Source organism: Schistocerca serialis, chromosome 5 (assembly GCF_023864345.2).
Source record: "Schistocerca serialis cubense isolate TAMUIC-IGC-003099 chromosome 5, iqSchSeri2.2, whole genome shotgun sequence".
In the NCBI taxonomy this organism is placed as follows: Eukaryota; Metazoa; Arthropoda; class Insecta; order Orthoptera; family Acrididae; genus Schistocerca; species Schistocerca serialis.
In genome coordinates, this window is record NC_064642.1 from 385,977,862 (window position 1) to 385,995,752 (window position 17,891).

Below are 17,891 nucleotides of genomic sequence, written 5' to 3' on the forward strand. Positions count from 1 at the left end.
CAGTGTCATATCATCAGCATAAGTAAATTTCATTGATGTTCTAGGTGATGCTTCATGCTTATATATTAAAAAGAACTGGTGCCAGGACTGACCCCTGGGGTAGACTTACTTAATTAATTAATTAATTTTTGAGAGAACGCGTAGAACTGGATCTGTCATTAAAATGCACTGTAATTATTCTTTCACGAAGCATATTATGGGTTAATCTGGTCATCTTTTTACATGCAATTGCTTGCTGTAGTTTGCATATCATCCACTTTTTCGAGACGTGTCGTATGACAAAGAGAAATCTGTAAAAGCTCATGCGGTTTTAGGAATGGTACGAATGTCAGAGACTTTAATCTTTCCCCTTCAGCTTCTTGAGGTATAATACTAATCTTTGGTATGAACTACAAAGCCTTCCGGATTTTTCAATGTAGATAACGATTATTATCAAAAACTTTCTTGAGATGTTAGAGTTCTTCCTGTAGACGGTTCTTGCCAGCAATCATACGTGCTCTGTGTGCAAGTGTACTGAGGACACCAATGGATTGTGCTGGATGATAACAGCTGTCCGCTCACTGATAGAGATCCGTATCTACTGGCTTGCGGAAGACCCTATGTCTCAAGGTGCCGTTTTTCTTATAAGGAACCAGTACATACAAGAACGGCATCCGTGCTTTTCTACATCGAGGGTAAATTGAATGGAATGATACTGAAATGAGACTTTTGCCTGTGCGGTGTAGCAGAACATGAGCTCGGTTTGTGAAGACTACTTTTCTTTCTGTTAGAAGCAGAGGGTTAGAAAAAAGGGGAGGGGGAAACAGCTGCCCGACATGCCCTAGCCTTGTACACCCTAGTTTCCAGCTCGATCAGCGAATACCGCAAGCTCTACCCGAAAGCGCCAGGGCTGGTCCAGTGTGGACCCACCGAACACCCACACGTCTGGCCCGGCAGAGAGCGTGTCGCGCCTCTGGCGGAGCGGATCCGCCGCTCGGAGCTGCAAAGTGTGGCGCCAGCGAGATGTGTTTCTGGTCTAGTGGGATCAGCTTTGACTCGCGGCACTTCCTGTAATTGTGTTCGCCGGAGGCCGGGGAGCCGCGTATTGTCCTGTCAACAATGACTGAGCGACGGGCCCGGCGCACGGCGCCTGCCGCACGCGAGCTCTGGCCGCAAGGAGGGCACGTTCGCCTGCCGCCACTTTATGCACCTGTTTCCCTAAAACACTGCCGTGCTGCGGGAGGTCATCACTGGGCGGAATCTACATCGGAGCGTAAACAAAGAAGGCTTTTTGTAGGATCACAATTCTTGTCAAGGACAGTTTACCGACGAATAACTAAACTAGTGTACAGCTTAAATTATAGTCAATGTATGAAGGGAAGTAGCACAGAGAGAGCTACACGTAACGGCGCAGAGTTCGAAACTATTGACGTGCGTTTATGAGTTGGGCGCAAGTGTGACAACAGAATTTCTCCTCAGTTATCAATTAAGTCTTCGCACTTTCTTCGACAAAGAGTGTGATATTTACATGAATATCGCACATTTGTTATCAGATTTTCGAAAATACATAACGAAAGTTTAAAAAAATAAATAAATTCTGTGTTGGCAACTACTTTGCAATTGGATGACGGGGTGAAGTAAGACAGATACAGTATCTCATCAAAAGTATCAAGACATCCCTACGTAATGAGAAACTGACAACCAGATGTCACGAGAAGCGGACCAGTCAGTATAAAAGGAGGGGACGGGGGGGGGGGATATCGTCTTGTCAATAGAGAAGAAGCACCAGCAAAATCGATAAGTCAGGAGCGCTCATTGACTTTGAATGTGGACTAGCCGTTGAATATCACCTGAGTAACAGTCCATATCGGACATTTCAAACCACCTAAAGCTGCCCAAGTATACTGTTGGTGACAGCTCAGCAAAGATCAGGGAGATTTCAGGTACTAACGGACAAGGCGCGTCGAAAGTTGCGGAGGGTGATTGTAAAATATCGCATGAAACTAGCGGAAGGATCCCTGGTGAGATGCGAACTACTACGAGCAGTCTAACTAGAACAATGACTGCGCGTAGGGGCGCAATGGTCGAGCAGCTCCTCAAACGCGACACTCAAGCTAAACGACGCTTTAAGCGGTGGAAAGAGTGACGCCACTGGGCAGTGAGCTACCATTCCTCCACAGGATTCCAGACACCTCACCCAAAGTTTCTTCGGCAGAGTTGAGCCCATCCTAAAAGCGAAGGGTGGACGCACCCCATATTAATGTCAACTAATGACCGCATACTTATGATCAGACAGTGTATTGCTTTCCTCTGGCCTTTGAACTAACTGGCTCGGCACGTTATAGGAGGAGCTATATTTTAAAATGGCTCTGAGCAATATGGGACTTAACATCTGAGGGCATCAGTCCCCTAAAACTTAGAACTACTTAAACCTAACTAACCTAAGGACATCACACACATCCATGACCTATGCAGGATTCGAACCTGCGACCGTAGCGGTCGTGCCCTTCCAGACTGAAGCGCCTAGAAGCGCCCGACCACAGCGGCTGGCAGCTATTTTTTAACATGGACCCGGAATCACGGTCCAACTTAGTATTTTATTCAATAACAAATCACTGTCAAAAGTGGAAGACACTGTACACGATAGATCAGATTCTCGTCCAGACTAGGGCTCGAACCTTCTGACAGTTTCATTTGAAGGAAAGAAGGAAGGAATATTAGGATTTAACGTCGCGTCATTAAAGAGGTCAAAAACTCGGATGTAAAGGATGAGAAAGGAATTCTGTTATGTCCTTTTGTCTTACGAAATTAAGGAAGAACACGGAAAACCTTAACCTGGTTGACCAGTGGACAATTTGAACCGCTGTCCTCCCAGACGTGACATCTCCTTCGGTCTTTGAATTGTTAGTCTGGCACTTAACTGCTGAGTCACCGAGATACATAGTTCTCTTGAATTCAACAGAAAAGTTGTTTGATATCGACGAACCATGTCTCTTTCTAGTTAAAACATAGAAAAAATGAAATGGTCTTATAGCGTTATTGCCCGGGCGTGCCTGCCTGGGTTGTTCAGCTACCTGGTGCAAATATTTCTATTTGATCCAACATCGGAAGTTTGCATGTCGATGATGATGATTAGGACAACACAAACATCTGGTCCCCGAGCGAAAAAAATCTGCGAGCCGACTGGGAATCGGCCCAGGAGCACTAAAAACCGACGATAAGTCACTCAAATCCATGCACTGCACCTTCCTGTTCCAGCCATCGGCAGATTATCAGATTGAAAAAGATATATATTTTTCTGCTGAAGTCTCTGTGATGCGAATAGCGGAGAATATTAGCGTAACACCATAAACAGCGCCCACTGGTTTAACGTTTTAAGCTGAACAACAGAACAAGATATAACAATTTTCAGCATTAATGACTACCTGAAATTCACTTTTCCACAATAAGCCACTGTCACCTTCTAGACATATGATCAGCATTCTACCTTTTCTAGCACAAGCTAAGTGACTGTGACATGTCTTTCCAAAATTAGGTGCACAGTAATTCGCAATTCCTGAGGTAAATATTGAAGTATTAATCGTGTAAGAGCTTCAAAACTATACAGCAACTCACCAGTGTATAATTGATATGAACTGCTGGCAATGTGACAAAATTTTGTCCAGACAAAGAGGACTGGAAATGCTCGTTTTGAACAGCTATGCAATTCATTGCCTCTCTTTGTTTACTCGCTTATATAAGAGACTGTCATGCTGGTTTGTGTGAGTACGTGGCTGTAAGTGGAACAGCACTTCATATATAACTGGCGGACACTGTGGTTAATTCCACCTAATTAAAAGGCAAAGTAGTTCATTACAACGGGGACCACAAAAGGCTGTAGGGAGGCAACCAAATTGTTATAGCTGCTCCAGTCTCGTACTGCTTCCACCGCTGACTCAGGCGCTAGCACATGCGCTGTGCGGGCAGCCTACCTTTGACGATGCTGAGGCGCAGTTGCTCCTTCTCCCAGGACGCGAAGGACGCCTTGAGCGCCTCCGTCATCTTCTTGTTCGTGCCCGGCGTCAAGGGGGGCACTTGAGTCGGCATGTCTGCAAAAACCAAACAAAACAACTGGTCAGTAACACGGCGAGCTGCTGCGCTGGGAATATCCCAATTGTGCGTACAAAACTGAGAATTCACTTCACCAGAGAAACGGAGACGAGTCTGACAGGCACTCTTATACTATAACAATTCCCTAACTTACCAGATATGGCTGAAAGGAAACGCCAGACTCAATTATTTGCTATAGTCAATATCAGTTTGCCTTAGTCATTTATATTTTCCATTCGGAATGTATGTCATTTACATGAATCAGTACATGTTTTGGTCCTTCCAGTGTGGACTTTATGTCTAAAACTAATGAGATAACTTTTAATAATGACAGATTGCGATAGGTCTCAAAGACGCCTCTACAAAGCAGGCATAATAAATATTATTAACAAAGATCTCATATGAAGTACTTCCTTCAAAACTATACAAAGGCATTTACAGTACACACAAACGTGAAATACGGAAATATGCGTCTGTCTGAAGAGTCTAATATTAACGACTGCCAAGAGCATTTTTAAGTCGAAGGCTAGTTAACGAAGAAGTCTCGTCGATAAGTTCAGCAAGCAACACCAAACGTACTAGTGGAAGTCCACGTATAAGAATTGCCCAGATGTTGTGAGCCTACACTCATTTCCCGCAGAGTTGTCTAATATTTATACAAATATAGAGCATTATATTGCGTTTACCCGGAAATTATGAGACACTCAATATCTGAAAGAGAATGTTTACCAAGTACTGCACGCTCAATATAAGGCCATGTAATATTTTCATCGTGGAAGAAAGCAACTGAATAATGCAAACGCTTGCAGTGTCATCCTAAGGTAATACTTTATGCAGCAAATGAGCCCGCACGGGTGTACACATTACTCATCGCGAGCTACGCTTTGTCACAGTTTACGCCTCACATACCGATGAGGATGTCGTTTAGAATACTACTGCCATCGCTTCCAGCAAGAACGACCACACAACAAAACTCTTCAAAGGTCCATACAACTAGAATGATAGAATTACACACAAAGCAGCGCAAATTACGAAAGGTAAGAAGTCGAAATTCCCAGACTGAAAAGAACGACGTGAAGTAACAATCTTAGAATGTTTTTAGAAGGAAAATAGTCGCTAGATAAACATATTCAGTGTTGCGTTTGGAACACACCTAGAATATTGAAAAAACGTATTTCTCAACTCAAAAACAGCGAAACAGATAAACAACCGAACCAAGTTGATACGAAGCAAACTAGTGAAGTGTTACAACAGTTGAAAAGTTGGCTGAAATTGACAATGCTTGATTCCCATCAGATTGTAAACGAATGATCGAAATATGAATGTCTTAAAATAATAAACAGCGGTTCCACTATAGAATTCAGCACAAGATATAGACAGTTCTTACTGGGTTTCCTCGCAAATCAACTCCATGGCCATAACAGGGCATAGTAGGTTACTCTCAGAGAATGGAGGACATCCGTCGCAATCTCAGCATCAAGCAGCACTGAAATTGATGAAAACTTACACGCAGCTACGAAAGCCACATGAAACAGCGAATATTAGAATAAATGGAGTAACTCGAACTGCAACCTTGAGAAACAAATCGTCTTGGTATCATAGGGGAAATAATTTAGATTTAAAATCTCTTGGCTACATGCAGTTTGTAGCTTTGTAAACAGCAATTAAGAGCGGGATTTATATATTAATACCACGGATTAAGGAGACGGTACTTTTAGCAAACATTAAAGGAAACCAATGCAAAACTTGGAAAGAGAATTGAGGGACAAGAAGTAGCATGTTTCAGGTTTCCCGTTGACATTATTATTTTGTCAGAGACTGCAAAAGAACAGATTGGATAATTTTTTGAAAACAGCTTATAAGAAGAAAACCGAAAGAAGCAAATCAAGGGCAATGGAGTGTAGTCTAATTACAGCAGGTGACTTAGAGAGGAATTCGATTAGGAAATGGAATCTAAAAAGCAGTAGATAAGTTTTACTATTTGCATAGCAAGATACGAACGGTGGGCGAAGTAAAGAGGATATTCTACATGTAATGTTCTGTAATAGCCCACTGAAGCGACATGAAATGTCGTTCTATTGGCTTATACAATTGGAACCAGAAATACTTTGAACTTTGGGAGTAGGATAACTATTTTTTCGTTTTCTTCGGCCACTGCACGTCATATGCTCTGCATATTTAGAAAGATACTACACAAAAAATTTCTCGAGAAAAATATTTTTCCACCCAAATGCAGAAGAAAATGTTGGTGATCTATCAGTGACGTCTACTGCCTTCACATGAAACTACCAACATAAGCGATGTACAGGGATGTAAATTTGGGGTTGTCTCCGTGTATTTCACCCCATATAAGTGCGTAATGGGACAAACCGAGCTATATGTTGTCCCTTAGCGTAAGACATTTTGTCTGAGCACAGTTTTGAGATGGAGTGCGTAAGGAGGATTGTCTGGCTAAGTCGCAGGATGATGCGTGCCCGCCGTTGTTTCTAGCATTCGTGGGCGGCAGACTGCCGGTTGCGCTCCGCTGCGCAGCCAAATTGCTTTCGACCAAGGACGCAACATGGCGGCGGCAGCGGCGACTGGCTGGACGAGCCAGCGCTGCCAACCGCCGGCGTCTGCCCAAACTTCCCACGCGGACGGGGCATTTTGGGCGGGGAGGGCGGGCGCCTGCCAACCAGTGGCCCTGCCCGCTCCCTTCCCACGGCTGACGGGGGGCGCGCCCCTGGCACCCGCCTAGTAAAGACGCATTTTTATGGCCGCGGCGCCGGATAATCCTGGCAGCGACAGCGGGTAATTGCCGGTGACACAGGAGGCGCCCGCGCTACGTTTCGGCAGCAAACAAATTCCCCTTGCCCGCTTGCTCGCTCTCCTGGCCACCTGTGGCTCGCCCTCTGCCGCACGCTATACGTGAGTGCTGGTTATTGTGGGCAACCTCGACGGCAATTAAGTGTCACGCGAGGATAAGTGAATCCTGCAGCGACCAGCGTGGTGTTTGCGTGCTGCTCACTCATTAGTAGAATGACAAGATACGATGAAGATACATCTCTGTGGCCCAGTAGCCTAACAACAGTGAAGTCCTTTAGATACAAGAATCCATTGCTGGTAACTATGAAAACAGACTATAAAGTGAACAGGACCAAAATTAAGAGTACGGTAATTGAATGGAGTTGAATCAAATCTCAGGTGATGCTGAGGAAATTGGATTCGATGAGACACAAAGTAATACACCAGTTTTGCTATTCGGGTAGCAAAAAAGGCGGAAGTAGATAGGGTATAAAATGGAGACTGACAATAATACGAAAAAGGGAGATATTTTTTATCTAATATCAAGCTAAGTATTCAGATGTCTTTTCTGAAGCACACTATTTGTCTGGACTATATAAAATGGTTCAAATGGCTCTGAGCACTATGGGACTTAACATCTGAGGTCATCAGCCCCCTAGAACTTAGAAATACTTAAACCTAAGTAACCTAAGGACATCACAAACATCCATGCCCGAGGCAGGATTTGAACCTGCGACCGTAGCGGTCGCGCGGTTCCAGACTGTAGCGCCTAGAACCGTTCGGCCACACCGGCCGGCAGGAATATAGAACTGTACGGAAGTTAAACATGGACGATAAGCAGTTAAGGCAAGAAGAAAATAGAAACTTTTGAAATGTGGCGCTACAGATGAAGGCTGAAGACTAGACGGGTACATCGAATAACGAATGAGAAGGAACCGAATCGAATTTGGAAAGAACAGCTTGCGGCACAACTGAGTAAAACAAGGGATCGGTTGATAGGACACATCCTGGACTATCTACCAATCGTCAGTTTGGTAACGGAGGGAAGTGTGGCGTTAAAAACCGCATATGGGAGTCCAATGCTCGATATCGGTAAGCAGGTTCAATGGATGTAGGCTGCAGTTGTTTTGCGGATGTGAAGAAGCTTGCACAGGAAGCCACTAGGACAACAAAAACAACAGCAGCAAGTAACACAATGCAATGTAAACAACTACTACAATCAATTGTATCACTGTTCAATTCTCTAACACAAAGATTTAGAGAATGAATCTCTTCACGAAATTAATTTTAGCTCCGTCCCTCTGCTTAATTTGCCTGTCACAAATAGGACACCAAATCAATGTAACCTAAACGTCAATAAGGCGTCCAGTAGACAATTACGTCCCTTAAAATACGATAAAGTACTGGGACTTCGAGCCGCATTTAAACTCAACATGTGCGTATATTTATTTAGTTTTAGAAGTTTACAGCTGATGGTGCTTCTCCCTTCCCAACTTCATAGTTTCTCGTCTTCCAATGCCCTCTTGAAGACTGCTTGTGTGCGTAGCTTCCTTGACATCTGTCAACCATCTTCTAGCCGGCAGACATCGTTTCCTTTTTTCCCCTTGGGTCAATCACCGTGCCTTCTTGGGCCAGCTTTATCGTCCCTTCGTTCTAAACGTTAGTACTATAGCGCCTAACGAATCTTTTGAGTGAACAGGCAAGGAGCTTTCTGTTTCAAGGTCAGTCATAGATACGTTTCATATTAAAATAAGTTGTCACATCAAATATGTCCGCTGTTATCTGTAGAACCTTCATACAAGGAAATTTTTTTTGTATGATGCACCTCAGCTTACTACACTCCTGGAAATGGAAAAAAGAACACATTGACACCGGTGTGTCAGACCCACCATACTTGCTCCGGACACTGCGAGAGGGCTGTACAAGCAATGATCACACGCACGGCACAGCGGACACACCAGGAACCGCGGTGTTGGCCGTCGAATGGCGCTAGCTGCGCAGCATTTGTGCACCGCCGCCGTCAGTGTCAGCCAGTTTGCCGTGGCATACGGAGCTCCATCGCAGTCTTTAACACTGGTAGCATGCCGCGACAGCGTGGACGTGAACCGTATGTGCAGTTGACGGACTTTGAGCGAGGGCGTATAGTGGGCATGCGGGAGGCCGGGTGGACGTACCGCCGAATTGCTCAACACGTGGGGCGTGAGGTCTCAACTGTACATCGATGTTGTCGCCAGTGGTCGGCGGAAGGTGCACGTGCCCGTCGACCTGGGACCGGACCGCAGCGACGCACGGATGCACGCCAAGACCGTAGGATCCTACGCAGTGCCGTAGGGGACCGCACCGCCACTTCCCAGCAAATTAGGGACACTGTTGCTCCTGGGGTATCGGTGAGGACCATTCGCAACCGTCTCCATGAAGCTGGGCTACGGTCCCGCACACCGTTAGGCCGTCTTCCGCTCACGCCCCAACATCGTGCAGCCCGCCTCCAGTGGTGTCGCGACAGGCGTGAATGGAGGGACGAATGCAGACGTATCGTCTTCAACGATGAGAGTCGCTTCTGCCTTGGTGCCAATGATGGTCGTATGCGTGTTTGGCGCCGTGCAGGTGAGCGCCACAATCAGGACTGCATACGACCGAGGCACACAGGGCCAACACCCGGCATCATGGTGTGGGGAGCGATCTCCTACACTGGCTGTACACCACTGGTGATCGTCGAGGGGACACTGAATAGTGCACGGTACATCCAAACCGTCATCGAACCCATCGTTCTACCATTCCTAGACCGGCAAGGGAACTTGCTGTTCCAACAGGACAATGCACGTCCGCATGTATCCCGTGCCACCCAACGTGCTCTAGAAGGTGTAAGTCAACTACCCTGGCCAGCAAGATCTCCGGATCTGTCCCCCATTGAGCATGTTTGGGACTGGACGAAGCGTCGTCTCACGCGGTCTGCACGTCCAGCACGAACGCTGGTCCAACTGAGGCGCCAGGTGGAAATGGCATGGCAAGCCGTTCCACAGGACTACATCCAGCATCTCTACGATCGTCTCAATGGGAGAATAGCAGCCTGCATTGCTGCGAAAGGTGGATATACGCTGTACTAGTGCCGACATTGTGCATGCTCTGTTGCCTGTGTCTATGTGCCTGTGGTTCTGTCAGTGTGATCATGTGATGTATCTGACCCCAGGAATGTGTCAATAAAGTTTCCCCTTCCTGGGACAATGAATTCACGGTGTTCTTATTTCTATTTCCAGGAGTGTATTTCTGTAACTGAACTAACGTCGTATGCAACAAAGATTAGCAGCTGGTCTCAAAGAATTCACAACAATCATAAAAACACAGCTTGGATCTTATATTTACCATCAGTAATGTTGGAAATCAAACCCTGTGCCAATCATTAACATTACGGAAAACGTGAACTGCCATCACAGACTACAACACGAATGACGTTTAAAAATTTAAGAAAACACGTAGGACTTTTTTATTCACTGCATTTTGAAACTGACTGACCAACTTAGTAAACACTGTTACATTTCCATCATCGCTGTGAGTTACATTGAAGGTCAATTACTTGGCTCGTGAGACAGGAATCAGCGATCGGCTGCTTGGGAAGCATGTTCCAGCGCTATCTGATACTTTCCTACGTTAACTTTTCATTACAATGTCATGAGATAGTTACTATGAAGAGATTCTAGTCACACATTAATCACTCACCTACCACAACTGCACAATTTGTTTGTGTCTGTTAAGAGTTTGGGTACTGGGAACATACGATACTGCACTTTGTGTTGACTTGTATTGTCGTTGCTGTATTGTTAAGGACGTTTAGCGGTTATATACGGCTCAGGTCAATCTAGAAAAGTTCGATTCGTAAACAATCGATTGTGACTGAAGACTGCTACAAGAAGATATTCCCACAGGGCAGCGCTGAAAATGTAGCTGCGATTCTGCATAATTTCCAACAGCTGATTCCGGTTTCCCATCGCTCCACACGTACATAAATACTGCGAAAGTGATGTGATAAATATCCACGGCAAATAAGTGTTTCGACACTGGAGCACACTTAGCTGTACTGCCTATACAGCAAACGTATTCAATATTCGCTTTTCCCTTCAGTTCATACATCATCCATTAATCTTAGTCAACTCAGATGAGCAGAGGAATATAAAGTGGATAACTCATTACGTTATCAGGAATGGGGTATCTGCTTTCTCTTCCTGAAGTTAAGCAACAGTCAAACCTATTTCTCCAACAATATAAATGCTGATCTGACGGACAAATACGCGCATTCGCGTACGTGGTGTCTCTCTTGCTATCAGAGTCTGAAACCAGATATTTCTGATACTGATATGGAATAGCAGCTCTCGTGTTTTCAGTCACAAAATAGATCATACGAAGCTTAAAGCACAAATTTAAAGAACTTTATAACAGTTCCCTTCAGTGAATTCCTAGTCCCGCAAAATTATTCACAGCATTAGAAACTGTACGCAAGCTAGAATAGTGTTGTTGCAAAAACCAGAAACACCACAATCAATAAAGAAAATTCGGAACATTGACATGAAACGTCAAATTACTAACATTTAATTATCTGTTTAGAAAAACACGTGCGAAGCAGGAATCCGCATGGTACATAAAGGCACATGTAACCGATAACTTGGGAAAGGGATGCCTCCGTGCATTTGACACTCCTCGTGGATAATACGAAGAATATTCAGGTACATACGGTAATCATAACGTCTCCTCAGCCCTTCCATTTTACTTGACCCTGTGGTTAAATGTACTGCAAGAAACAAAGTTTATTCCAGACTGTCAAAAGTACGCCAAATTCGTGTAGCTGGGAGCGCCAATACTGTGGACAAGTCGCCGCCCCCCAGCCTCCTAGACGTGCGCCGTCTAGCACACGATGGGGACTCCCTAGCGCAACTCTCCTCTCCTCCAACATGGCGGCGGCGCAACGCGTTAGGTATAAATAACCGGCGCGGTGACGTCACGGCCAAGCTAATCGACAGTTTAAAATCACATCAGGCGCTTTCCACCAGCTTCGTATTCATGATAAATGCCGCATTTGAGGGTGGCGGATTAACAGTAGGGATTCCGAAACAGCTGGCGAATCCGTGTAGGGTGAGAAGCGTCTCAGGAGAGCTGATGGCATCGTTAAAAGAATAAAACATTTCTCAGGGAGCAGTCACAGCATCACGGTTGTTTGAGCAGAAACATCTTCGTGAAACATGAACCGAGTGAAAAATGTTGCATAATTTAGTCTTTCGTACTGCTGTGTACCTTTTTTAATTTGATTCATCAAAGACCTTCACCTCAAGAATAAAAATTAGGTTTTTGAAGACTACTGAAAGGTATCGATAAGTTTTTATCGATGTCTTATCTGGAGACATCCTTTGAGAGATTATACGAGAGCGTCATATGAAAATCTTAAAAGTGCAATAAAATTCCTAAAACATTATACTACCATTTTGACAGTTGGCAGGAGTTGTGAAAAATGACCAACAGTTGACAGCCTGTGTCACAGCAAAGACGGCCGCCCCACTGTCGACCTGCATTGCACTGGAGCAGCGGCCTGTAATCAGTGGGATACACAATACATTGTGTATTGTCATGGCGATACAATCCTTATCTCCGAACTGTTCCTCTAGCGTTTGCAGTTCATAATGTTGTAAAATATGTTTATATCTTTACCATTTTGCGCTTTCTTTAGAGCAATAAGGGGACCACGCCCTACACACAAAAAACACCCACATACCGTAAAACCACCTCATCCAGTCTTCAGTGTTGGCACTATACGTGATGGCAGCCAATGTTCTCCAACCAAACCCCTCCATCAGATTGACACACCATATAGGGTGATTCGTTACTTCACATCACTCATTTCGAGCCCTCCATTGTCCAGTTGCTTCGTTCAGTAGACCACCTCAAGTGTCGCTTAGCACTGACTACAGAAATATGAGGAGCTGCTCGATCATTGTACTCCACCCTATGCGCCATCATTGTGCTAGCTGGACTGCTGGCAGCACTTGGGAGCTCACGGGAGATTCCTTCTGCTGCACCCTCCGGAATGCTCAACGGTCCCTGTACGTCATTACACGAGGTTTATCTGTCCTTTCTTTAACTGTGGTTGTTCTTTCGCTTTTTCCACTTTACAATCATACCATCAACGATGGACTTGGACAGCTTTAGAAGGGTTGACATGTCCTTGATGGATTTGTTAATCAGTGACATCCAATGAATAGTCCACGTTCGAAGCCACTGAGTCTTCCTGGCAGATTAATTCTTCTGCTGCTGCTGCTGCTGCTTCTCTGATGACAATACCTTACACTCCGCCTCGTTTTATAATGCCGGTTTCGTCTCTCGTGATGATGATGATGATTGGTTTGTGGGGCCCTCAACTGCGCGGGTATCAGCGCCCGTACAAATTCCCAACCTTTGCTCAATCCAAACTCGCCACTTTCAAGATTGATGAGGACAACACAAACATCCAGTCATCTCGGTGAAAATCCCTGACCCTGCCGGGAATCGAACGCGGGACCCCGTGCTAGAGAAGAGAAAACGCGACCACGGGACCACGAGCTGCGGACGTTCGTCTCTCGTGACAACTAGTGGTCAATTCCGAGTTACATAGCGGTGTCCGGATGCTTTTAATCTGACACTGTTTTGCTGATGCTCGGTGAATACCGGTGAGCCGTGCGTGGTTCATGTTCGTGCCATCTATTATGTATTATCTTGTTTTTACCGTACGGTCGCTACGTCATTTTAAATTTCAATTACTGGTGTCACAGAATTACTGTCTTGCCTGCCCGTGAGTGGCAGCAGCAGCAGCGCGTATCGATATTTTCCCTGCCGTATTATCTTTGCTGGACGGTTATTACTTCCCGATTGTGTTGTGAAGAGAGATCGCACCTGGAGCGGTTAGAGTTGGAACGCAGCAGAAGTGCAGTCGAGACGTAGCAGCACTCGGGGACGGAGCGCTAGGGAGGCGCGGACAGCAAGTACTCGCCGACCGCTCGCGACACAGGATGAACTGTCCGATGAACGGAGATGGCAGCGGGTTCAGTGGGTCGCCTCTTTGGGCGACGTGTTTTGGTCTTTTGACCGTTTCTGGGCCGCGTTACTGGATCATCTTACTGGACGTGGCTGGGTTCCTTCTTGTGCGGAGACGTCGTGGCAATTGGCAAGAGTTACCTCTGCATGATTTGGTCCGAGCCAGTGTGTCCAGATCGCCGTGTCTCCCAGTTCCCGGCGGACAACGGACGCTCATGGTTTGAGTGCCAACGACCTTGGTTGGTTGTTGGTCGGTCATCTGGTCAGATGACGTGTGTTTCGTCACAGACCTTCCTTCGTGTGTGTGTGTGTGTGTGTGTGTGTGTGTGTGTATCCGCAGGTGATTTGTTCTAGTTGTTCATCAGTGATTCGTTTTACGAGTGTTCGAGTTTCTCGTGGCAGTGTTTCGTGCAACACTGTGTATCCTGTGTCAGTTCGACTGAGCAATGCTTTAAATGCTGTAAAGCTGTCTGCGTACTGCAGTAGCCAGTTGATCGGTTGCGAAAGAGCAGCGAGTGAGTGTTTTCTTATCGTGTTGATGCTGTCCGCCACGGCGTGTAGTTCCACAGCCGTTGCGATGTTCGTGTATGCCAGTAGTTATTGTGCTTTGGCTTACTGACACACCAACATTTGATGACGAGTGTTACTCGTCTCTTCGCCTCGCTGGCATTTTGGTTGTAGTGCCGTTTGGTCTGGTGACCAAAATCAGGTAGTTGGTTGGTTCGTCGGCCGTCTGTCGGTTGGGTTGCCTTCCGAATAAGAGATCGTGGGTCAGGCTGCCTGTCTCCCCTAAACGGGGGTTAGTATTACAATCAAAGGCTGACCCTTGGAAACTTCTGATCGCCGTTTCTTGTTTGTTACGTAGTAATTTCCCTGTTTGGATTTTAATTATTTGTTTGCTGTGTGACTTTCAACCGAGTATCAATATCTCTTAAATTAATGTCCTTGTCTTGCCCTTAAGGCATAAGATTGTTATGCTTTAAATGGGACCTCCAGCCTAGTTCCATTAAAATTAAATTTCTAAGGCCTTCACCCGATTAGATTGAAGATTTAGAATATATTCTTGGGTGAAACCTCCAGAAGAACCTTGTGTTTCAATTTTGCTTAAGCCTTGTGTCTTGGATTTTGAATGTGGCCTCCAGCTGATCTTAAGTTAATCAAATGAGGTCGATTAAAGTTTTAAGTGTTTTGCACCCTTGTTGTAATATTGTATGTTCAGTGTAACTGACAGGAACTCATTTTGGCCCCTTTCTTGAACCTAATCCGCTCTGTCCTGCTAGCCCAGGCATTTCAACCGGCACGATACCTATGAAGCATCCGTGGATAATGCCCTGAGATATCGTGGTTCAATAGCTCTATCAACGGCTACGATTAAGAAGGCGCGGCGGTAACAAACGAAGACGAGCAAGAAGTGACGATAAGGAAATGTGTGTTTTACCTGCAATACACCACGATCCCAACATCAGCGTACGAGAAGTTGTTGCAGTCACTGGTATCAGCTTTACGTCAGTGTGCGTAAATGAAATGTGCGTTCAGGAAAGTGTACAATCATTTGAGCAACTGGAATAAATGCACATTCCACCACCAGTACACCTATAGAACGTAGCTAATCATACACAGGATGTTGCATCCATCCCTAAACCTTTGAGCGTATCAAACTCCGTAACAAAAACTGATAGTAATTTGATTTAAATTGATTTCTACACTGCTGGTTTAAACACATCAGGGGCACGATTTAACAAAAAATTCTATTTAAAACATAACTATGTCGTAGCACTCTGGAAAGGAACTAAAATTTTTTTCCTAACTCCACATAAAAAACGTTTATTCCGTTAACCTGTCTAAATAAATGAATCGTTTACTGTAGAAAGGCTACTAGTCCGAAATTTACAGATTTCTATTTTTTGATGATTATTATTCTGAGTGGGTTAGTGCATTGTTCACCGCAAATAGGAAACCTGTTTGCGCTATAACAAGGGTCTAGCAACGACGTCAGTTTTCTGTTTACTGCAGGTAAGGAACTAGTCAGGGACATTTTCCGAGAGAAAGACAGAAGCCTAGACCAGAGTTATCTACAACGAAGCCCAGAGCTTTCATTTTGCAGCTTTACATGCAGCATAATGGCAGACGTAGAAATGTACCGGTATGTAAAAAAAGCACTTGTGGATACACTTTGAAGTAGTGATATCGCCTTTCACACCTCTTACAACTGAGCGATGATTTGCATGGTAAGTTCGTTCCTAGATGCCTGAAAAGGGTTCCCACTATTTCAAAATACAGTGAGATAACACTTTCAGCTGAAAATCTGCATAGTGCAACATTCATATTGCTGGCTTGGCGACGGACAAAAAAGGGCTCTGAGCACTATGGGACTTAACAGCTGTGGTCATCAGTCCCCTAGAACTTAGAAATACTTAAACCTAACTAACCTAAGGATATCACACACATCCATGCCCGAGGCAGGATTCGAACCTGCAACCGTAGCAGTCGCGCGGTTCCGGACTGCGCGCCTAGAACCGCGAGACCACCGCGGCCGGCGGCGACGGACACTTTCAGTCTGAGAAAAGCTGTACAACCTTTGGAACTCCCTTTAATAAGAGCCTACATATCTGTACTGCTTATAAATAATGGATGACATCAAGAAATCTTTGGTCTATACCCATCAAGGCAAGAAGCAGTTTTGGAACTCAGTCGCCCCATGACCGACAACAACGGCATCTCGTCATCTAGCTGAAATAACTAAGAAATGCAATCATGTAAAACCTCAAATATTATTCAAATACCTGCCAGGAGATAAACTGCATATGCAACGTAAAAGTAGGAAATGTGGACATGTTGCCTTTCTACAGTATTTCAAATATTTCTTTCACTTATTTTGTAAATTGCAGGGAAAATTCGCATACATGAAACACTCTGCATATGACCTACGCACAACAGATACACTTAAAGCAGAACTCCCACTCTTCGCGAATGAGAAAAGGTACCACTGTTCGCGAAGGAAGAATTAGACGTCAGAGCATGCCTCTCGGTGTCTTCCAACCAAGAATCACAAACAACTTCATTTTACTTACTAATATATTGTCTTCCAAATGTTGAAAAGAGGTGAGTGTTTGACATCACAGCTAAGACGACAGAATATAAAGCGGATGTCACGGTGCTAGATATTAGGTGAGCAATCCAAAAGGTCCAATGATTTTTTCGCGGGACTTTAGCTATGCAAAATTGATATACTGCCATTTTTGGAGAAAATCTGTTATAAATGGCGGTACAATAAATTTCGTTGTCCGTCTAGATTGCATATATCTCTGATTTTTTTGACCGGTTTCTGTTCAGTGAAACCGTCTTTATACCGGACGAAATAAGATCTGATAATGGTTCGATGAAACTGAAACCGGTCATAGTATACTTTAGCTCTGGTCATGGTTGCCATGTGAAAGAAATGTAGTTCGACTGAGCAGCACATCTACGATTGTTAACGAAAATACAATTATTATCGAAAATACGATTATATGGGGTATCGAGCGAAGTTTGTGACAGGACTGAAGATTTCTTTGTAGAGAGGACGCAGAATGTTATCTTGAATATAGAGTGTACGACAGATGTCGAAGTAGTTTCAGGTGTGCCAGACTGAAGTGTGATGGACCCTTGCCGTTCGTGTTATATGTTAATAACCTTGGAGACAATATTGAAAGAAACCTCAGACTTTCGCTAATGATGCTACTATAATGAAGTCTCGTCTGAAAAAAAACCTGCACAAATACTCAGTCGGATCTTGATAAGGATTTATAAGTGATGCAAAGATTGGCAACTTGCTTTGAATGTTCAGAAACGAAAAAACTCAACAAATTTTATATCCTGTGGCTACAATATTAGTGAGCCACAATTCGAATTGGTCATCTCATACAAACACCTGTATGTAACAAATGGAGCAATCACATTAACTAAGTCGTAGATAAAGCGTAGAAGAGTTTCGTTCATTGGTAGGATAC

The 17,891-nt window shown here is 44.6% G+C and overlaps 1 protein-coding gene across 3 annotated transcripts in view; it reads right to left on the minus strand.

Annotated features, from left to right (window-relative positions):
• Positions 1-17,891, minus strand: part of LOC126481625 (ETS-like protein pointed) — an 808,396-nt gene that overhangs the window by 158,562 nt on the left and 631,943 nt on the right. For all 3 annotated transcript variants that reach the window (XM_050105514.1, XM_050105515.1, XM_050105516.1), the window contains one exon: positions 3,951-4,067. In XM_050105514.1, coding sequence (XP_049961471.1) covers positions 3,951-4,067 — 117 coding nt within the window. The remainder of the gene's footprint in view (positions 1-3,950; positions 4,068-17,891) is intronic.